Source organism: Oncorhynchus kisutch, linkage group LG3 (assembly GCF_002021735.2).
Source record: "Oncorhynchus kisutch isolate 150728-3 linkage group LG3, Okis_V2, whole genome shotgun sequence".
NCBI classification, from domain to species: Eukaryota; Metazoa; Chordata; class Actinopteri; order Salmoniformes; family Salmonidae; genus Oncorhynchus; species Oncorhynchus kisutch.
Genome location: NC_034176.2, coordinates 17,029,811 through 17,052,926, shown reverse-complemented (window position 1 = coordinate 17,052,926; position 23,116 = coordinate 17,029,811). Strand labels below are relative to the sequence as shown.

General features: G+C 42.5%; 1 protein-coding gene across 2 annotated transcripts; it reads right to left on the bottom strand.

Moving 5' to 3' along the window:
• Positions 1–3,798: 3,798 nt before the first annotated feature.
• phf19 (PHD finger protein 19) lies at positions 3,799–21,933 on the bottom strand. 2 transcript variants are annotated; one of them, XM_031817862.1, is made up of 15 exons: positions 21,773–21,933; positions 20,516–20,737; positions 19,962–20,043; positions 19,271–19,366; positions 18,347–18,441; positions 17,938–18,086; positions 17,697–17,792; positions 17,399–17,467; positions 16,832–16,952; positions 16,631–16,698; positions 13,975–14,121; positions 13,562–13,628; positions 12,874–12,959; positions 8,412–8,507; positions 3,799–6,388 (listed from the first exon to the last, which is right to left on the bottom strand). In XM_031817862.1, the coding sequence occupies exons 2-15, from the start codon at positions 20,702–20,704 to the stop codon at positions 6,046–6,048; spliced, it is 1,704 nt and encodes a 567-aa protein (XP_031673722.1). In that variant the 5' UTR covers positions 20,705–20,737; positions 21,773–21,933; the 3' UTR covers positions 3,799–6,045. The 2 variants fall into 2 exon arrangements, with proteins under 2 accessions (XP_031673722.1, XP_031673725.1); XM_031817865.1 differs by lacking the exon at positions 8,412–8,507.
• Positions 21,934–23,116: the final 1,183 nt, after the last annotated feature.

Genomic DNA, 23,116 nt, shown 5'->3' with positions numbered 1-23,116 from the left:
AAAGCAAAGCAGTGCGACAAAAAACAACAACACAGAGTTATATAAAATCTATATACAGTGTGTGCATATGGCATAAGGAGGTAAGGCAATAAATAGGCCATAGTAGCGAAGTAATTACAATTTAGCAAATTAACACTGGAGTGATAGATGTGCAGATGATGATGTGCAAGTAGAAATACTGGTGTGCAAAAGAGCAAAACAAAGTAAATATGGGGATGAGGTAGGTAGTTGGATGGGCTATTTACAGATGGGAAATTTACAGATGGGCTGAGTACAGCTGCAGCGATCGGTAAGCTGCTCAGATAGCTGATGCTTAAAGTTAGTGAGGGAGATATAAGTCTCCAAACTTCAGCAATTTTTTTGCAGTTCGTTCCAGTCATTGGCAGCAGAGAACTGGAAGGAAAGGCGGCCAAAGTAGGTGTTGGCTTTGGGGATGACCAGTGAGATATACCTGCTGGAGCGCGTGCTACGGGTGGGTGTTGTTATGGTGACCAGTGAGCTGAGATAAGGCAGAGCTTTACCTAGCAAAGACTTATAGATGACCTGGAGCCAGTGCTCTGGCGACGAATATGTAGCAAGGGTCAGCCGACGACAGCATACAGGTCGCAGTGGTGGGTGGTATATGGGGCTTTGGTGACAAAACGGATGGCACTGTGATAGACTGCATCCAGTTTGCTGAGTAGTGTTGGAGGCTATTTTGTAAATGACATCACCGAAGTCGAGGATCGGTAGGATAGTCAGTTTTACAAGGGTATGTTTGGCAGCGTGAGTGAAAGATGCTTTGTTGTGAAATAGGAAGCCGATTCTAGATTTAATTTTGGATTGGAGATGCTTAATATGAGTCTGGAAGGGGGGTTTACAGTCTAGCCAGACACCTAGGTATTTGTAGTTGTCCACATATTCTAAGTCAGAACCGTCAGGAGTAGTGATGCTAGTCGGGCGGGCGGGTGCGGGCGGGTGCGGGCAGCGATTGGTTGAAAAACATGCATTTAGGGGGCCTCCCGGGTGGCGCAGTGGTTAAGGGCGCTGTACTGCAGCGCCAGCTGTGCCACCAGAGACCCTGGGTTCGCGCCCAGGCTCTGTCATAACCGGCCGCGACCGGGAGGTCCATGGGCCGATGCACAATTGGCATAGCGTTGTCCAGGTTAGGGAGGGTTTGGCTGGTAGGGATATCCTTATCTCATCGCGCACCAGCGACTCCTGTGGTGGGCAGGGCGGAGTGCACGCTAACCAAGTTTGCCAGGTCAGCGTGCACTCCGGGTTGGATGGGCGCTGTGTTAAGAAGCAGTGCGGCTTGGTTGGGTTGTGTATCGGAGGACACATGACTTTCAACCTTCGTCTCTCCCGAGCCCGTACGGGAGTTGTAGCGATGAGACAAGATAGTAGCTACTAACAATTGGATACCATGAAAAAGGGGGTAAAATTCAACAAAAGAAAAATAAGAAAAACATGCACTTAGTTTTTACATGCATTTGGAGGCCACGGAACGAGTGTTGCATGGCATTGAAGCTTGTTTGGAGGTTTGTTAACACAGTGTCCAAAGAAGGGCCAGATGTATACAGCATGATGTAGTCTGCGTAGAGGTGGATCAAGGAATCACCTGCAGCAAGAGCGACATCGTTGATATATACAGAGAAAAGAGTCGGCCCGAGAATTGAATCCTGTGGTACCCCCTGCCAGAGGTCCGGACAACAGGCCCTCCGATTTTACACACTGAACTCTGTCTGAGAAGTAGTTGGTGAACCAGGCGAGGCAATCATTTGAGAAACCAAGGCTGTTGAGTCTACCGATAAGAATACGGTGATTGACAGAATCGAAAGCCTTGGCCAGGTCGATGAAGACGGCCACACAGTACTGTCTTTTAACGACAGCGGTTATGATATCGTTTAGTACCTTGAGAGTGGCTGAGGTGCACCCATGATCAGCTCGGAAACCAGATTGCACAGCGGAGAAGGTACGGTGGGATTCGAAATGGTCAGTGATCTGTTTGTTAACTTGGCTTTTGAAGACTTTAGAAAGGCAGGGTAGGATGGATATAGGTCTGTAACAGTTTGGGTCTAGAGTGTCACCCCCTCTTCAAAGGGGGTGACACTCTAGACCCAAACTGTTACAGACCTATATCCATCCTACCCTGCGGCAACTTTCCAATCTTTAGGAATCTCGGGCGAGACGAAAGAGAGGTTGAACAGACTGGTAATAGGGGTTGCAACACTGGTGGCGGATAATTTTAGAAAGAGAGGGTCCAGATTTTACCTGGTGACTTTCACTTTTACTTGAGTAATTTTCTTTTAAGGTATCTTTACTTTTACTCAAGTATGACAATTAGCTACTTTTTCCACCACTGCTTACAATCACGAATAGAACTGATCAGTCACTGGATCTAATCGGGCGTCAAGTCTCCATCTGTTTCATGCTATTATGCTGCCCTCTAGTGCCAAGGCTAGAGGTTGAAAAATAATTGTCTGTTTCAAGAAAATGCACTAATAATTTTCATTAGTCACCAGTTTAATGATAAAGGCAGTGGGGCAACTTCCACTGGGGACAGGGGGATATGTCCTCCCCACATTCGGAAATTGCATTTTTGTCCCCCCCAGTTTTATCATTGGAATGTGATACAAAACTAGGCCACGATGTATTCTAGGACCTTGCGGACACCTCTGATGGGTCGGGTAGGCTGTTTGGAGTGTTTATCAGACTGGATTAAAAAAATATATATCTGTCCCACCCCACTTCTAAAACCACAGTTGTGCCCCTGATTAGAGGTCACGTGTTTTAGGTATACCAGAATGCATATACAATTAAACAGTAAACTGAAGGGAATGTTGAGAAACATGTCATAGCCTACTCTTCATGTAATATAAGCAGATGAACATCTAGTTATCTTTATAGTTGTGTCGTTAATATGGTAAGGTGACACTGGTGAGGGTCATGCATGTTCCTCCAAGGATGTTTGCTGTGTAATCATGTGTAAAGTTGATACTGTCAGTCTCATAACAGTTCATTTAGTCTTTCTGTACATTCATTACGGGCTCCTCTAACACTTCTCTACACATGCTGCTCTGGAAAACCACCAGGCTTGGTTTTAATAATGCTAAAGACTTTTGTGAGTACTGAACAGATGTGGATATGGTTTTAAGATGATGTAGCATTTTACATTTGTATTTCTGTGTGAATTCAGTTTTTGGGCTCTTCTATTGCAATAAGGTAAACTGGTATGGCATCTATATCTAAGGAGGAGCAAAAGAACATGGGGTGGTGAAGACAGCCCAATACATCACCGGGACCGTGCTCCCACCCATCCAGGACATCGACTCGAAACGGTGCCCGGGGATGTCCCGCAGCATCATCAAGGACACTACACACCCCAGCCAAGAGCCGTTCACGCCCTTCCGGTCTGGCAGACAGTTTTAATCTACAGTACAAGCCATCAGAGTGCTGAACAATTGAACTGGCCACCTAAACTGACTCCGCACCTTAACACGCGCACGCTGCATTTACACAGGCAGCCCAATTCGGATATTTTTTCCACTAATTGGTATTTTGACCAATCAGATCTTTTTCGGAGCTGATCTGATTTGTCAAAATACCAATGTGACATTTTTAAAAATCAGAATTGGGTTGCTTGTCTAAACACAGCCTATACATTCATGCTTCACACATCACAACTGCTGCTACCAGACTCGTTTATTGCTAAATACTGGACAATGTAAACACTTGCCCCCCCAATCCCTTTCCCCCAAAATAATGGCCTTCCTATATCATAAGTTGATGCTAAAATGTTTATTCTATTCTGAGCCATTTACTTGGTTGTATTATTTATTGTTGCATTGTCAAAAAGGAACCTGCAAGTAAGCATTTCATTGGATGGTGTATACCATGTGTCCTGAACATACAGTAAAGCATCTCAAATTATTTTTATTACAATTCGAAAGACCAAATAAAAGTTTAATGAATGACAAATAAGGATGCATAATGCCCGCTGAGAGATGTAACAGTTAACATTTCTAACAAGCATAGGAAATAGGGGTAAATGTACAGTACACAGGAAGTTCTCTATATACACAGCTCTGGGCATGTAACATGGCAAAACAACTATTATACAGTCATTCATGTTTAAAGATGCATTTTATTTTATTTGAAATACAACTAAAGTCAAACTTTTATGCTGCACACAGTTTACCATTGATGTGTCACTATTCAAGAATCATCCATAAAATGGAAACTCCATAGGATAGATATGAATCTACTCATAATAAACTGTTTGAGTGAATACAGTCATACTGTAATTTGAAGGAAAGTAAGTGCATAAACAGTTGCAAAATGCTAAAGGGGAAACATATTACAAGTAGCTTAAAACGTTGCTTATTAATAATATAACGCATATATAGCATGTGACTTCTGATCACAAATTTACATAATAATCAATTAAAACTATATTGTAAATAATATTTGGTTATTTAGTAACATCAATTTAAAAAAACATACTTGCATAGTTTAAGATGTGTCAATAGTGCAATGACGTAAAGAGGGTGATGTACATTAACAGAAATGTTAATAGGAAAGCGTTATTTAGCTTTCATGATGTACTGACGTATTCATATCGAATCATATTTATCAAGGTCGAAAGATTCTGTATCCTGTTCATTAATCACAATCAGAAGAAATCTAAACGAAACGGAGCGATTACCTGGGCGTGTCAAATAAATAGGCCTAAATGCTCATTTTTGTTGTTTTCCGCTAAATTCTTTCCTTTTCCCCCCCCCACAGAGTGCCCTAATGTACACAGCCCCAGGTTTCACTGTCAGCGAAAAGATATCCAAGTCTGGAACAAAACAAATACTTGTCTTGAGGAAACAGAAATATCTATAGGTGGGAGAGTAATATATAAAGTCATCTTTGGATATTGTAAGAGCATAGACCAAGACTCCCCCCTTAAAGTCCATGACTAAAGGAATATTCTCATTGGAACTTTCTATATTTCAAATGTCAACAAAGATCTTACAGTGTCTAAAAGTACTATGTTAAAATAAGTTCTCCATCCTCTACCTTGAATTTCCATTAAATACAAGAGTTTTGCATCTACGTAAGCCAAACTACCTATGACAGCATAAACCACTAGAGATAAAAGGAAAACCAGGAACACTATCAGAAATGCTTGTAATATTTGCTTTGGTCTCTTGTCCCCCTAACCATCTGGAAAAACTCTCTCTATAAACACATTTGAAAATTAAAGGACCAAGTATAAACCGACTGTGAAGTGATAATTCATAAAAACATGTGTTTGTTACTCAGCTTTTAGACTTGGCATTACAGTACTGCGTAGATAAAGCTGTTAAACTGCTGTTTCATTGATCAGTGGAGAGGCACAAAGGTATAACTTGCTACAAGTTAAATGTTGCTTGGATATGGCATATTGCTGTTAAGAGAAACAATTCAAAACATAAGGTTAAAAAAACTATTAGTAGAGCAGAATATTATTGGAAGTTGTCTGAATTGAATTTAGGGACACTGACAGCCCATTTTAGCAGTGCTCTTTCAACAGTTTTGCTGCCATCCTTTAGAATCAGTGGTATTGTTTTTTCTTGGACCCCTGGGCCATATCTCACGTTACCTTTACAGTACCATCACAAATCTTCTACTCAAACTATCATCCGGTTAAGACCAAGGCAAACCCCAACAGGCACACATTGGTTGAATCAACGAAATAACGTGGAATAGCCGTTGAATTTACATCTGTGCCCCATCGGACTATTTTTCAGGCTGTGTTACTGTTGAAAATTCTTGAGGACGCTACTAAACAGACAATGTATCTATCTTTACGTTTCTGTTCAATACATTCCGGTTGAATTACAAATTAAATAATAAAAACCTTAGCTATGGTGGAAGAGAACAACCATTTGTACTTGTCATATATACTGAAATAGTACTGTAGCGCAAGAGAAAGCAACATGAAACAATTAAATGAGTACAACTAGGTAGGCCTTGCCATTTATTCCCCCCTTCTCTGCAACACCTAACTGAAGACAGCCTGTCTGGTTGGCCAGGTCAGTAGGGCGTGGTGCCCTCCCACTCCACCAGATACTGCACCTTCCCCTCCAGAGTGACCCGGCGGGCCAGCACCTGGTACTTCTCTCCACAGGTGAGCCGCCCCGCCGCCCCAAAGTAGTTGGTGATGGAGGACTTGAGGTGGGAAAGGGATGAGTCATCCTCGCTGATGCTGTCGAAGGTGTGGCTGTCGATGGCGTTGTCCAGCATCACGGAGGCCGTCTCCTCTCCCGGCAGGCTCTGCTCCATAGGGCTCAGCTCGTTCTCCACCACCTCCCTCTTAGTGGCCAGCACCGTGTAGTTTGAGGTGGGCAGCTTCCTCTTACGGCTGCCAACATTCTTCCTGCAACAGGTTAGAAAAACATTAACTAGGGCATGCAGCAAAGCATTTATGGAAATGTTTTGCAAAATTAAAAAAAAATTATTGGACAAGTCCAGTCAGTCTGTTTGGTGCCAAATGAACATGACCCTAATATCAGCAACCTATTGAAACAAACGCAACAACGGTTTCCTGAATTGACTGCTTTGCTGTGCCACCAGACATACCTTTGTAGAGTCAACAACAAAAAAATGGCAACTGGACATTGCACACCCAGTCCAACTAAACATGACTTCGATCAGCCACCAGGGGTAGCTGTGGTCCGCTATATACCCTTTCCATCTGTCTGGTTTTCATGCCCTATGACTGTCGGTGCTGCTTTTATACATCCCCCTTAAAAACAGTCTGAAGAAGACTAAACAGATGGAAACTTTTCTAGGCTATTAAAAAATACACTAGGCTTAGATAGGTGGATTCCCAAATCAGACGACGTCCTCTTTTCCGATACCAAGTTGACTGTCAGTTAACTCAACATCTCATTACATTGACACATCCTAGCCAACGGGAGCCAGCAAGAGAGGGAGTGGAGGAGAGGCAGATACTAAACTGGCATGTTTGATCTGAACCACAGTGAGAGAGAAGGGCACAGCGGGGGCACAAGCTCTGTCGCCCCACGGAATCACTCTGTCTCCACAAACACACCACACGCCTCTTATTTCCCCCACATGGCCTCTCTAGAGTATCAGACAGAGATGTTAATGAGCAGAAGCCACATTTAAAAATAAACAGACTAAAACAGAGGGTGGAAGTATCTGGGGTATCTGGGAATAGGGACATGAAATGATGAGGCCCGTCTCTAGCCACACACACACACACACACTGCTCTCATCTCTTAGGACAGTGTGTGTGTGTCAAGGCAGAGCACCAGCGTGGAGACGGGCAGGGCAGTTACATCAGCGTAAACATCATCATAACAATCAATCCCCTCTCTCTGAGCCACAGGAGACGTCGGAAGCACCACGGTCACCCCATTAGTAGGAGTTTCAGCCATGGAACTAAAATACAGTAAAGGCAAAGAGCAACAAAAAAAAAGTTTCCAAAAAAAACCACCATAAAATGTCAACACACTGAATGTCAAACTTCAGAACCCCCCTTCTTGTGAGAGGAGGAGCCAGAACTGAGAATGTCGCAAAATAAAGCCAGTCAGTTAGAGAGCCCAGGGGTGTTCCCAAAAAGGGGGGGATTCACAATGTTCAAACAATGGTGGGTTTGTCAATGTGGATATATTGAGTTGCTTAGTTCCAACCAAGACAACTATAAGCAAATATTGGAAGATGTACAGGAGCCAACTGCATTAATTGTCCAAGACCTCACATCATACTTCTTGTGTGATGTCAAACACGCTCGTCTCTCCTCAACTTCTCACATAGGAACATGTTCAAGAGCTTGGAAAGGCAGAGAGAAAAGCTCATCTGACAGCCTGGGCTGCAGCGTTTAGAGTCAGGGGTCTTATCGATCGGTTTGCACCACACTACACACGGTGGAGCCAAAAAAACTAAAAGACTAAATGAGTGAGAAACAGCTGGGAGGGAGACTGATCATCACATTGATCACGCAACCTGCTCGTTCACCTGGAAGTCCCCTTTGACGCCAACACCTGGGTCCGTATTCACTACAATCAGTTTCGCCTTTTAAATCATAATCAATACGATTACGTACAGTAGACAGTGGGGACCTGATCCTAGATCAGCACTCCTATTCTGAGACACTTTGTGGATAAGGGCCCTGGACTACAGTCAAGCAGGTTCTTGAATGGTGTTGAGGTCAGAGCCCTCTTCCTGTAAAGAGCACCAAAGAGGATAAGGTGCACAGATAATGTATGTGAGAGTTACCTTTTCTAACAACAAAAGTCTTAGCGACCACAGTGCTGTACCTGAGACCATTGCGGCCACAGTGCTGTACGAGGCCATGGCGACCACAGTGCTGTACCAGAGGCCATTGCGACCACAGTGCTGTACCCGAGGCCATTGCGACCACAATGCTGTACCTGAGGTCATAGGAGACACTGGTGGTGGCAGATCCTGTGGTACTAGCCGCGTCTGTGGAGTCCAGGTCCAGACTGAAGGTCCGTCCTGAGCTGGTGCTGAGGAGTAAACAACAACAGATCCATTCAAACGCTGGAATTACGGCGCTAATCAGAAAATGATGGGGCAGAATAATAAAAAAATGATGGAGCCCCTGGATGGGGCAGAATAATCCAAGAATGATGGGGCCCCAGGATGGGGCAGAATAATCAGAGAATGATGGGGCAGAATAATCAGAGAATGATAGGACAAAATAATCAGAGAATGATGGGGCCCCCGGATGGGGCAGAATAATCAGAGAATGATGGGGCCCCTGGGTGGGGCAGAATAATCAGAGATTGATAGGGCCCCTGGATGGAACAGAAAAACTCTAGTATTGACGGTCCTATTTTCATTGTTTTTATTCCAAACCTCACTAAGGAAAATCAACGATCACCATGGCTGCTCACCCTCACGTTGTGACTGCAAATTCCAAGTCACTGTTCTGAGCCCATAATACAAGAGCCTGCATGCTAAAGGTGTGTGCGCGTGCGTGTGAGTGAAATTACTACATCTAGCTAATGGAAGGATGTTAATGTAATGCTTCAAAGTCTACTCTCACAGAATCATCATTAGCCGTTTTCATCCTCCAGCTCAGTTCAGGTGCTACACAGCTATGAGCCTATTCCACTTCTCACATTCCAACAGAGTTAGCCCCCTTTTTGGAGTTGCACCAGCTAGTCCCCATCTATTGATTCTCCTCTAAGAAAGCTCTGTTGATGGTCAACATTCCCCAAGTGTTTGCCTTTCTTTCTTGTATTGTTCAGCGCTGTTCGAGAGCTGATACCATGGCCGAATACAAACAGTGTAGTTATTCCCTCCGTAAGACAATCAAACAGGAGAAAAGTCAGTATAGAGACTAGAGGTCGATCGATTATGATTTTTCAACACCGATACCGATTATTGGAGGACCAAAAAAGTCGATACCGATTAAATCGGCCAATTTTTTATTTATTTGTAATAATGACAATTACAACAATACTGAATAAACACTTATTTTAACTTAATATAATAATACATCAAAAAAATCTATTTAGCCTCAAGTAAATAATGAAACATGTTCAATTTGGTTTAAATAATGCAAAAACAAAGTGTTGGAGAAGAGTGTAAAAGTGCTATGTAAGAAAGCTAACGTTTCAGTTCCTTGCTCAGAACATGAGAACATATGAAAGCTGGTGGTTCCTTTTAACATGGGTCTTCAATATTACCAGGTAAGAAGTTTTAGGTTGTAGTTATTATAGGAATTATAGGACTATTTCCCTCTATACATTTGTATTTCATTAACCTTTGACTATTAGATGTTCTTATAGGCACTTTAGTATTGCCAGTGTAACAGTATAGCTTCCGTCTCTCTCCTCGCTCCTCCCTGGGCTCGAACCAGCAACACAACGACAACAGCCACCATCGAAGCAGCGTTACCCATGCAGAGCAAGGGGAACAACTACTAGAAGGCTCAGAGCAAGTGACGCTTGAAACGCTATTAGCGCGTGCTAACTAGCAAGCCATTTCACTTCGGTTACACCAGCCTCATCTCGGGAGTTGATAGGCTTGAAGTCATAAACAGCGCAATGTTTGACGCACAACAAAGAGCTGCTGGCAAAACGCACGAGAAAGTGCTGTTTGAATGAATGTTTACGCGCCTGCTTCTGCCTACCACCGCTCAGTCAGATACTTAGATACTTGTATGCTCAGTCAAATTATATGCAACGCAGGACACGCTAGATAATATCTAGTAATATCATCAACCATGTGTAGTTAACTAGTGATTATGATTGATAGTTTTTTATAAGATAAGTTTAATGCTAGCTAGCAACTTACCTTGGCTTACTGCATTTGCGTAACAGGCATTATCCTTGTGGAGTGCAACGAGAGAGGCAGGTTGTTATTGCGTTGGACTAGTTAACTGTAAGGTTGCAAGATTGGATCCCCCGACCTGACAATGTGAAAATCTGTCTTTCTGCCCCTGAACGAGGCAGTTAACCCACCGTTCCAAGGCCGTCATTTAAAATAAGAATGTGTTCTTCACTGACTTGCCTAGTTAAATAAAAGGTATAAAAAATAAAATTTAAATAAAACATTTAAATTGGCGCCCAAAAATACAGATTTCCGATTGTTATGAAAACTTGAAATCGGCCCTAATTAATCGTCCATTCCGATTAATCGGTCGACCTCTAATAGAGACAAAGTGGAGTCACAATTCAACTGCTCAGACACAAGATGTATGTGGCAGGGTCTACAGACAATCACGGATTACACAGGGGAAACCGGCCACCTTGCGGACACCGATGTCTTGCTCCCGGACAAACTAAACACGTTCTTCACCCGTTTTGGGGATAACACAGTGCCACCGACGCAGCCCGCTACCAAGAACTGTGGGCTCTCCATCTCCGTGGCTAACATGAGTAAAACATTTAAAACATGTTAACCCTCGCAAGGCTGCCGGTCCAGACGGCATCTCTAGCCGCGTCCTCAGAGCATGCGCAGACCATCTGGCTGGAGTGTTTACGGACATATTCTCTCTCTCCCTATCCCAGTCTGCTGTCCCCACTTGCTTCAAGATGGCCACCATTGTTCCTGTACCCAAAGAAGCAAAGGTAACTGAACTAAATGACTACCGCCCCATAGCACTCACTTCTGTCATCATGAAGTGCTTTGAGAGTCAAGGATCATGTCACCTCTACCTTACCTGACACCCTAGACCCACTTCAATTTGCTTACCACCCCAATAGATCCACAGATGATGCAATCTCATCTGGACAAGAGGAATACCTATGTAAGAATGCTGTTCATTGACTATAGCTCAGCATTCAACACCATAGTACCCTCCAAGCTCATCATTAAGCTCGGGGCCCTAGGTCTGAACGCCAACCTGTGCATCTGGGTCCTGGACTTCCTGATAGGACACCCCAAGGTGGTGAAGGTAGGAAACAACACCTCCACTTTACTGATCCTCAACACAGGGGCCCCACAAGGGTGCGTGCTCAGCCCCCTCCTCTACTCGCTGTTCACCCATGACTGTGGGGTCACGCACGCCTCCAACTCAATCATCAAGTTTGTAGACGACACAACAATGACGAGACAGCCTACAGGGAGGTGAGGGCCCTGGGAGAGGAAAATAACCTCTCACTCAAACAAAATAAAGGAGCTGATCTTGGACTTCAGGAAACAGCAGAGGGAGTATGCCCCATCCACATCAACGCGACAGCAGCGGAGAAGGTGGAAAGCTTCAAGTTCCTCGGCATACACACCTGCTGCCTTTTATTCATATACTTGGAATCACTGGTCACGTTAATAATGGAACCCTAGTCACTTTAATTATGTTTACATACCTCATATGTATATACTGTATTCTATTCTACTACATTTTTGTCAATGCCACTCCGACATTGCTCAATCTAATATTTATATATTTCTTAATTCCTTTCTTTTACATGTGTGTATTGTTAGATACTACTGCACTGTTGGAACTAGGAACACAAGCATTTCACTACACCCGCAATAACATCTGCTAAATGTGTATGTGACCAATAAAATTTGATAATGGATTTATTTTTACCCTGTTTTCTCCCCAATTGGTAGTTAGTCTTGTCCCATCGCTGCAACTCCCGTACGGACCTCAGGAGAGGCGAAGGTCGAGAGCTGTGCGTCCCCTGAAGCACAACCCAACCAAGCCGCACTGCTTCTTGGCACAATGCCCACTTAACCCATAGGCCAGCCACACCAATGTGTCGGAGGAAACACAGTGCACCTGGCCATTGTGTCTGGCTATTGTGTCCCGGCCCTGGAGTCGCTAGCGCGCAACGGGACAAGGACATCCCTGCCGGCCGAACCCTCCCCTATCCCGGACGACGCTGGGCCAATTGTGCACCACCTCATGGGTCTCCCTGTCGCGGCCGGCTGCAACACAGCCTGGACTCGAACCCAGAATCTCTAGTGGCACGGCTAGCACTGCGCCACTCGGGAGGCCGTTATTTGATAGCCTTTACAGGAAAACGTAATTAAATCACATCATTTGGCACATTGATGAAAATCACAGTGGTGACCAAAGACTGACAGAAAAAAAGTGTGTCTTTCAAAGGGAAATACATGTAAATGGGGGTAGATTGTTAGGGCCCAGAAAATAACTGCACTCAATCGATGGCAATGAAGTCCATGTCAAATGTTTGCAGCTTCATTGGAAATTATCATCATCATCATGTACTGTAGGTCAATGTCCAGACAAAAGTCTTCAAACTTACACTCTTAGAGCTGGTTTTCCAGACACAGACTAAACCTTGATTCAAAATACATTTTAATGGAGAGAAATGCCATTGAACATGCTTCTTAATCCAGGACTATGCTTAACCTGTGTCCGGGAAACTGGCCCTTAAAATCCACAACATTTACCTTTTGAGACTTTGTAACTCGTCCAAGGTGAAGTCAAAGATGTTGGCCATGTGATGGTTGGTGCTCCAGGTGGAGGTCAGGTCATTCTACACAACACATCATCACACAAACACACTGTTGATATTATAGTACTCAACCATTGTCATAAACTTTCATAAACAACATTGTTCCCATCATCATCCTTGTTCTCATCAGTTCTGTCTATACATGCTGTCTATATTGCCATTGCTGTCTATATTTTTATCTGAGCACCTTCCTCCTTCCTGCCTGGCAGTATTAGCTTTATTACTAGGAAATGTCAGAGGTTTGTTGTTAGAGCACATTGTGCCTGGGGACCAGACAGACATGGCACTGCTCAGAGGGATTTGTCAGTAAAATGCCTCAGAGGCCAACTGTAAGTAATTCCCTTTGAGTCGAACTGTGAAGAGAGAGGGATGAGGGCAATGACACACAGGGACTTCATGGTACATGGTGGACAGGAGATAGACTTTTAGAAGAGGGACAGTGGTCTGAGATGGAGGGGGGGAAAAGAGCACTGAAAAATGGAGGAGGAGGAACAGGAGATAATCATCAGCGGTAGGAAAAAACAAAAGCAGCGCAGATTTATTCAAAGTTCAGGCTCAGTGAAACAGTAGAAAAGGTGGTCGGCACGACCGGAGTTAGATGTTGAGACAATCAGAGAACTCACATTGGGGATGGCGTCCTCCAGCAGCCATTTTGATCTTCTCTTCCTCCTCTTCTCTGCAGGGAGAGAGCTGAGGAAGAGACAACTTTCACTTTCTAATCACACAATTTGATTACTGGGTGACAATTTGACAGCCTAATATCATTCAGTAATTCCCTGATAAAATTATATTGTTTTCAGCACAGTCTTTAGTTCTTCAAGTAGAACTGTTACATAGCCATTACCACTAAATGAGAACTTTCATCTTAATGTTTGTTCTCTGTTAGGGGTAAATTAATGGTGGGCGGTCCTAGGAAACATTACACTTACATGATCACTTAACATTGATCAACACTTTCTGACTGAGGTCTTGCAGAAAGTTAGCAGAAACCTAATTGAAATACAGTGTATCCAGCTTTCACTACAACGCAAAATACCTGTTCCTGCCTGTGCCTTTCTTTCGTCCTCTCCATCCCTCGTTCTGAGCCCTCTCAGGAAACAGTTTAGAGGGAGGGTTGGGGGGAACGCGGGTCCTCAGGCGGAAGATGCATTTCCTCTTCTTGATCTCCTTCCCACAGAGAAACCTGGAGGAATAACGAGGGCGGTGACAAGTTCATGGTCTGGCAGAGGGGGCGTGATATCAACAAATACACCTTCAGCCAAGTAACATGTTTGTTGTAATATATCACTAGCCACTTTAAACAATGCTGCCTAATATAATGTTTACATACCCTACATTATTCATCTCATATGTATACGTATATACTGTACTCTATATCATCTACTGCATCCTTATGTAATACATGTATCACTAGCCACTTTAACTATGCCACTTTGTTTACATACTCATATGTATATACTGTACTCGATACCATCTACTGCATCTTGCCTATGCTGCTCTGTACCATCACTCATTCATATATCTTTATGTACATATTCTTTATCCCCTTACACTGTGTATAAGACAGTAGTTTTGGAATTGTTAGTTAGATTACTTGTTGGTTATTACTACATTGTCGGAACTAGAAGCACAAGCATTTCGCTACCCTCGCATTAACATCTGCTAACCATGTGTATGTGACAAATATAATTTGATTTGATTTGAAATACTGTATGACCAGAGCAAACATTTAACAACTTACTGAATGTTGGGGGCCATACTATACTATTGTTAATAGCACATGAAAAAGACATTGGCTGATACAGTATATAGTGTTGCAGTACATGTATGCAGTTGTAGTAAATCTGTGGAGTTTTGTTCAAATGAGCACTTACAGTTTTACACTTTATCTACTGTGTCTGCTCAAAAAAATTAAGGGAACACTAAAATAACGCATCCTAGATCTGAATGAATGAAATATTCTTATTAAATACTTTTTTCTTTACATAGTTGAATGTGCTGACAACAAAATCACACACAAATTATCAATGGAAATCAAATTGATCAACCCCATGGAGGTCTGGATTTGGAGTCACACTCAAAATTAAAGTGGAAAACCACACTACAGGCTGATCCAACTTTGATGTAATGTCCTTAAAACAAGTCAAAATGAGGCTCAGTAGTGTGTGTGACCTCCACGTGCCTGTATGACCTCCCTACAACGTCTGGGCATGCTCCTGATGAGGTGGCGGATGGTCTCCTGAGGGATCTCCTCCCAGACCTGGACTAAAGCATCCGTCAACTCCTGGACAGTCTGTGGTGCAATGTGGCGTTGGTGGATGGAGCGAGACATGATGTCCCCGATGTGCTCAATTGGATTCACGGGCGGGCCAGTCCATTGCATCAATGCCTTCCTCTTGCAGGAACTGCTGACACACTCCAGCCACATGAGGTCTAGCATTGTCTTGCATTAGGAGGAACCCAGGGCCAACCGCACCAGCATATGGTCTCACAAGGGGTCTGAGGATCTCATCTCGGTACCTAATGGCAGTCAGGCTACCTCTGGCGAGCACATGGAGGGCTGTGCGGCTCCCCAAAGAAATGCCACCCCACACCATGACTGACCCACCGCCAAACCGGTCATGCTGGAGGATGTTGCAGGCAGTAGAACGTTCTCCACGGCGTCTCCAGACTGTCACATGTGCTCAGTGTGAACCTGCTTTCATCTGTGAAGAGCACAGGGCACTAGTGGCGAATTTGCCAATCTTGGTGTTCTCTGGCAAATGAAAAACGTCCTGCACGGTGTTGGCCTGTAAGCACAACCCCCACCTGTGGACGTCGGGCCTTCATACCACCCTCATGGAGTCTGTTTCTGACCGTTTCAGCAGACACATGCACATTTGTGGCCCGCTGGAGGTCATTTTGCAGGGCTCTGGCAGTGCTCCTCCTCCTTTGCACAAAGGCGGAGGTAGCGGTCCTGCTGCTGGGTTGTTGCCCTCCTACGGCCTCCTCCACGTCTCCTGATGTACTGGCCTGTCTCCTGGTAGCGCCTCCATGCTCTGGACACTACGCTGACAGACACAGCAAACCTTCTTGCCACAGCTCGCATTGATGTGCCATCCTGGATGAGCTGCACTACCTGAGCCACTTGTGTGGGTTGTAGACTCCGTCTCATGCTACCACTAGAGTGAAAGCCCCGGCAGCATTCAAAAGTGCCCAAAACATCAGCCAGGAAGCATAGGAACTGAGAAGTGGTCTGTGGTCCCCACCTGCAGAACCACTTCTTTATTTGGAGTGTCTTGCTAATTGCCTATAATTTCTACCTGTTGTCTATTCCATTTGCACAACAGCATGTGAAATGTATTGTCAATCAGTGTTGCTTCCTAAGTGGACAGTTTGATTTCACAGAAGTGTGATTGACTTGGAGTTACATTGTGTTGTTTAAGAGTTCCCTTTATTTTTTTGAGCAGTGCATATATATATATATATATAGTATTGGAGAGCTGTGGGGAATATTAAAATGTCAGTCCAATGCAATTTGCTTTAAAAATATCTGTGTATATATATATATATATATATATATATATATATATATATATATATATATATATATATATATATATATATATATATATATATATATATATATATATATATATATATATATATATATATATATATATATATATAAATAACGGAGAGAGATGTCTTACTTGCTCTTGTAGTTGTTCAGAGCATCAAGGAGATATTGGCCTCTTTCTGTTGGAGGAGTATTGGAGAGCTGTGGGGAATATTAAAATGTCAGTCCAATGCAATTTGCTTTAAAAATATCTGTTTTTCACAAGACAGCATTCATCTGAATTTCCTATCCGGATTCCTATTCAGAATTCAGACAGGATTTCTTTGTTTCTAACCTTGCCCAACTGGAAATGGTCCCAGTTGTTGCTGACAAAGTTGAGGATCTCCTCCAGCTCAAAGTACTTCTTCTTACTCTGGACTCCCAGGTTGTAAAGTGCCAAGTGCACCACATCCACCCTGGATAAGAAACCAGAGACAATTGATGGGAATCCCATGAAATGAGATGAGAACTGATTGTAATGTATCTAGAGTGATTGGGTGCAGAACCGGTTTTCCTCACCAGCAGTATTCACATATCACATCATAAGGGATACAACTCTCAATTATACATCCATATGAGTTAGCAGATAGGGAGTTGGGTTTAGCGAGATGTGTAAATGTAGTCCTCTTAATCAAATATTGTGCTGCCTAGCACCCCAGTGTGTATTAACAGCAAAACAATCATGTTAGGGGCAGTTTACACTAGCACATTGTCATAAGCACAAGAGCATAATAATGCCACACATCCTCTACCTACTGTACTATAGGACACCAATGCCCTTTGTATCCTTAATTAAAGTACCACATCTGGAGTCTCAGAGTGTGTCTCAGAGGTAGATATGAAGAGTATAGTAGTCATTTACCATCGGAGGGCCAGTCTCTTGATGTACTCTACTCCTTTATTACACATGGAACAGATGAACAAGTAAAACCTGAAAGAGAAAGGCAGAGAGGTCAGAGGAGGAGAAAGCACAAGTCACGTGCCTCTAGGGGAAATCAAAAATCCATAATGGTCCTCAGTCATATCGGTATACCCTCGACTTCCATGACACGTCTATCACTTTCCAGACTAGAATTATTTCCTCTGACATCCCAGGATTTGTCCTAACCGTGGGAACCCCCAGAAAAAAACCTCTTCTGTTTGATAACAATTCCACACACCTATCTCCAAACATCATGGACTCCTGTAGGCACTGGATACAGGCCTCGTGGAACCACTGTTCACACCGAAAACACTGCAGCATCTTCAAGTACCACCTGGGAGGGGAGGAGAGCAGCCATTAGTGAAAAGTGAGTTACTAAATGAGCAACAGAATGCTGTATCTGAATCAAATCCAGTTGCTTTCTAAAAGAGTGGATATGTAAAATGCTATGCTGCAGTGTGTCTAGCCAGCACACTCACTCTCCAGGTCCTCCACAGTAGCAATAACACTGTTGGTGATTTGTGTGGTGCTGGGAATCCCATTCCAGCTCTTCTGGACTGTAGGTAAGCACCTGCTTCATGGCCTGCAGTGCTTTTGCTATGGGCCCCTTTTTGAGAGCTCCCCCTTTCTGTGATAAGGAGAAACAGCCACGTCAACATGGTTAGGCATTATAGGACAGCGTTCAATCGGACACATCGTAGCAAAACGTTTGGTAACAGAAAACAAAAATCTGTGTTCTTATTGGACGTGTTGAGGTAGTGCCTTCCCATTTCAAAACGTTTTCTTCCTGTTGAACACTACCCTAGACAAACAGTAATTAAAAATTATATTAGTTATATTCGTTTCTTGCTCAATTGAAGAGCAGCTTGTTCTATCAATAATACTCACCCGCACAGCTAAAACAAAGATGCACCTCCTGCAAAACCATGGTGACAAAACCATTGAGCTCTCCACCTGTGGCATGTGGCACTGCTGGTGGTAACCTGGCAGAAACAAAGATAAGAGGACAATGAAAACATAATGCTGACCCAATAAATAAACATAATGCTCAAACCCAATAAAAATAAACAAATGGTTAAATACATGAATAAATGGATGGATCCATGAAAAAGTGCTATTGCCAGCCGTACTTTGAGCCACAACAATATGTTATGTTGATCTGAAGGGGGCATCCAACCAGCTTTAATCCTGTCCAGCAATTGTTGGGAAGCCAGAGGGAGTGGACTCCCAAAGCAATCAATTACTTTAATTAAGAGCCAAGTAGAAACAAAACCAACGAGACACTACAGCCTGGGAACAGGACCCTGCACAACTGTTGCATGGCCCCACCCTAATAAATGTCCTTGTCATGGACAAAATGTAGATGTCAGATGGAACCTGTCTCTTTAAGACACACACCCATGGAAAGTACTTAGTTTAACGTACACAGGGTTGAAAAGATGTTATGAGTCACAGAGGCTTTCTGTGCACTTTGTCCAACTGAAAATGTTCAGTTTCACTTTCAGAGATTCAATGACCTTTAGCAGATGACATGTAGTTATGCCACAGATGTACCTTTCTTCAGTTCTGTATGTTGTTCCAGTCAATTTAATACAGTTCAAATATAGTTTATGCTTTTAGAGATAGTCCAAGCATTAAAATACATGAAGTAAATATAGAAGCAAATAGAGCCCTGTATACAATGAACAATGAGATCCCCTCCCTTCTTAATCACAATCTGTAAAGAACTTGCATCCACTTGCATATAAGTGCAAGAAAGAGGAGTGTAGCCACATCCTCCTTTAAGGGTCGTCAGACTCTACAGCGACTCACCTATTCCACATTTTCCACATAGCAGGATCTCATTGTCGGATACCAGCACCATTTCGGAACAGACTGAGCATTTGGGCTCCTCCCCCGGAACTCCAGCTGCATGTTTTGGGAGAGAAGAATAGCATTAGCGTACATTCAATGATGATTATACTTCAGCTACATCCAACATGATGTCAGCATGTCAACAGCACATGCAAGATATTCAATTAAGAGCAATCTGCGAGGCATTACTGACATAAATTGGCCCTTTCTGAGAAAAGTGTCATTTAGACAGTTGAAGAGTTAAAGGACAGTCAAGTCCATTAGGGAATAGGGAAGTGTCTAAATATACCTTTAAGTGGCCTACTGTATAGTACAAGTGTTGGCTAAGTAATGGGAAGCCAATTGAAAGTGTTGAGGAATATGTAGCCCAGAATAAAGGAGCTTCATGAGGGTACAGGGAGCTACTGTAAGAAACTGTAATGATTTCCAGTTAGGATGCTGTGTAATTCTGTTGAAAGTGGATTACACATTAATCATGGCTTTTGGAGAGAGCTTTTGAGATGTTGAACCTGTCTGGTGTAGATCCATATTATCAGCAGACATAGATTCATTGAGGATGTAAGTTTGACAGTTAAACTAATTCACACATTTGTTTTATTTTACACAGAGACAACAACAATAACATGAATGTCAGTTTCTCTTCACTCACCATGTTGGATGTCTTTCCAGAGGACCCAGAATTTTGAATTATCTTCAAAAGTGACAAAGCAGCTCTGCTTGGAGGTACTCACCTTGAATGAAGTGAAAACAGATAGTATGAGGTGGGAGGCTAATTGTGTATGACAGGTTTATTACAGTTCTATTCCAATAATAGTGTGTTACATTACATTTGTCATAAAACACAAATTACTGCTGTAGTGCCTAAAATCTACAGAGAAACCACCATATTTGTGTGAATACTCCAGAGCAGTATTTGGACAGTACACTCTTAGAAAAAAGGGTTATTTGGCTGTCCCCATAGAACCCTCTGTGGAAAGAATTCTAAATGGAATCCAAAAAGGTCCTCACTGGAACCAAAATGGGTTATTCAAAAGGTTCTCCTATGGGGTCAGCTGAATAACCATTTTTGGTTCTAGATAGCAACTTTTTTTCTCCTAAGAGTGTACTTATTGTTATGTAAATAAAATGAGTCCAAATCATTGTGTGGAAGTATACTACAGTATTTAACTGCTAAAACAATGTCCTGTTGTGCTGGGGACTTACTCTCTGGATCTTCCCCAGGTAGTATAGGCCATCAGACCAGCGGCACAGTACATACTGGCCCACGGTCACGCTGCTTTCCATGTCTGTGAAGCTCCGCCCTCTCTCCCTCTTCTGGGGTAAATGCTTGGCCTCCAGCACCTCATCTGGCTCCACACTGCAGAAGTTATCTCTGTAGGCTGACTGCAACATGCTGCAGCTGGGCTGTCCACACTACTACTCTTCCTAGGAGAATCAGGGCTTTACATTGTCATTGAGGTAGCAACTGTATGTCCTCATGATCACAACATTATGGAGTTGGTGGTGGAACATTGTTGTGTCAGTGTTCTTTTTTTAATCAAATGTATTGACATGCACCTACTATAGACAAAAACTATTGTTTAAGGTGTCATAAAATGCATTTCCTGAAGCTAAAAAAAAAAAGAAGGACATATGCCTATGTATGCATCATAAAATCCAGCCCTTCATCAACATTTGTTTTAACACCCCACCCCTGTTCTGATGTAGGCTGATGCCTGATGACTCAATTTGGATGTTCTACTGCGTGTCGATCACAGCACAGCCTACAGGTCTGACCAAGGTATTTTATACCTCAGCGGACTGACTCATCAGCCAACTGCAGCCAGCCATCACATTTGAATTTGACTTGTCAACGCAGTCGCAAATTGCAGCACTTGCGCGAGCCAAACTGGTCGTGTACAAGTATTACAAAGTGGCATGGCACGTTTTTAACAGTTAGCAAGTAGTCTATCAAACTGTAACGACTCTCGAATGTAATTTATCAAACTGATTACAGACTAGTTGATTGGCTAAATTATGTCCCGTCAATAAGATGGGCATATCGCCAACATAAATTATTAAAAGTATTTTATTTTGCTAACCTGATCACACTTTTGCATCTCCTCGACTGCATGTCTTCTCACACACCTCTTAATCGCTAACTAGTCTGCTGTCTAAACATGTTATAGTTGTTATATCAGCCATATATAGCTTGGTAGCTAGCTAGCTATATCTGCTAGTTAGCCAGCTAAACTGCAACTGTCAAACCAATGAAACGAATGTTACTTGCCCCTTGGTAGTGTATCGCATATGCATTTATGCAAGGAACATCTAGTTTAGCTTGCTAAATTGAATCTATGAATACCCGAATAATGAGATTGAGCACTTTATAACAATAGTTTGCGACATTAAAAGTAGGACGAGATGCAAAAATGAAATCCAATTCAGTGAGCTGTAATAATGTATATGGACTTCTCTTACCGCCTTGGTTAACTTCCAATCCAGGGTCAATGCTCGAAATAATGCCGCTGCTGTTGAGTAACGTTCCATTCGCTAGGAGTTGTCGATTCTTGCAATATGTGTACAGGCGCTAAAGTTCAAACTATGCAAGTCGCCATTTTTCATTTTTTCCCGCGAATCAATTTACGTTTTCCTTATGTAATTAGCATAATCACATCATCATCTTCATACAGGAAGTTCAACATTTCGCTCTCTAGCTGCTTAGGAACATTTATTTTTCTTCTTTTAGTGAGCCTTAAACGTTTTCCAAATAAATAAATAAAAGTTATTTAGCATTTTCAAGCACTTTTAGTAATTATGATATGATGATATCCATATCATTGTGAATGATAGTAGTATCTTTGATAATACCGCCTACCACTACTGCTGATTATTACACAAAACTGTATTACTAGCTATACTACCCTATTCACCATCATCATATGTCATAATCGTCTTCATTGTCGTCTTCACCATCATCATTATATGTCATCATCATCATAAGACTCGTAATATATTTGTACATTTTTGTAAAGAAAATGCCTGCACAGTGTATGTAGCATTCACGTTGCATGACTGAATGCATTAATGTTTTTGTATGTAATGAAAAACACACACATTACATGAATATGTTCTAGTAATTAAATTCCTTGAGAATCTAGGATTTGATATACTAGCACTGACGTCAGATTGCGGATTCTGCCCTGTTTATTTGAGCTTACTCTTAAGCAAATAAAAAATTATGAAATCTATAGAGATCCATTTATGGGAAGGCTCTGTTTACTTCCACAGCGCTGCTGTATGTTTATAAGGATTTTGCTTATGGAACAACGCTGAGAGGAAATCTATGGCATCAGCTGAGATGTCATTTAGCAGATGAGTTGAGGGGACAATTCTATTTTTCATTATTATTTTTCATTCATTATTCTGCCATAATGTCACTGGTATATACTACTTGTAAGTACTGCTATACACTTTTACAATTATCTTAAATGTTAAACATTTGAGGCACTCTAAATGCAACGAATCAAACACATCGTGATGTTGTTGTAATTAGCCTACATGCACCTGCATGGACAGTTTTGAGAATGGTAACCAAGTAGCTTATAGAGGCATCCAATTTTATTCAATGTGTAACATAAACATCTCCTAAATGTCACCTGAGAGTGTTTGGTGCCATGGCTTACTGAACCAACATTTGTCAAAAACACTTTAAAGCATAAATAACGCGGTGCTCCTTTGTAGCTCAGTTGGTAGAGCATGGCACATGTAATGCTAGGGTAGTAGATTCGATTCCTAGCACCAGCCATATGTAACATTTATGCA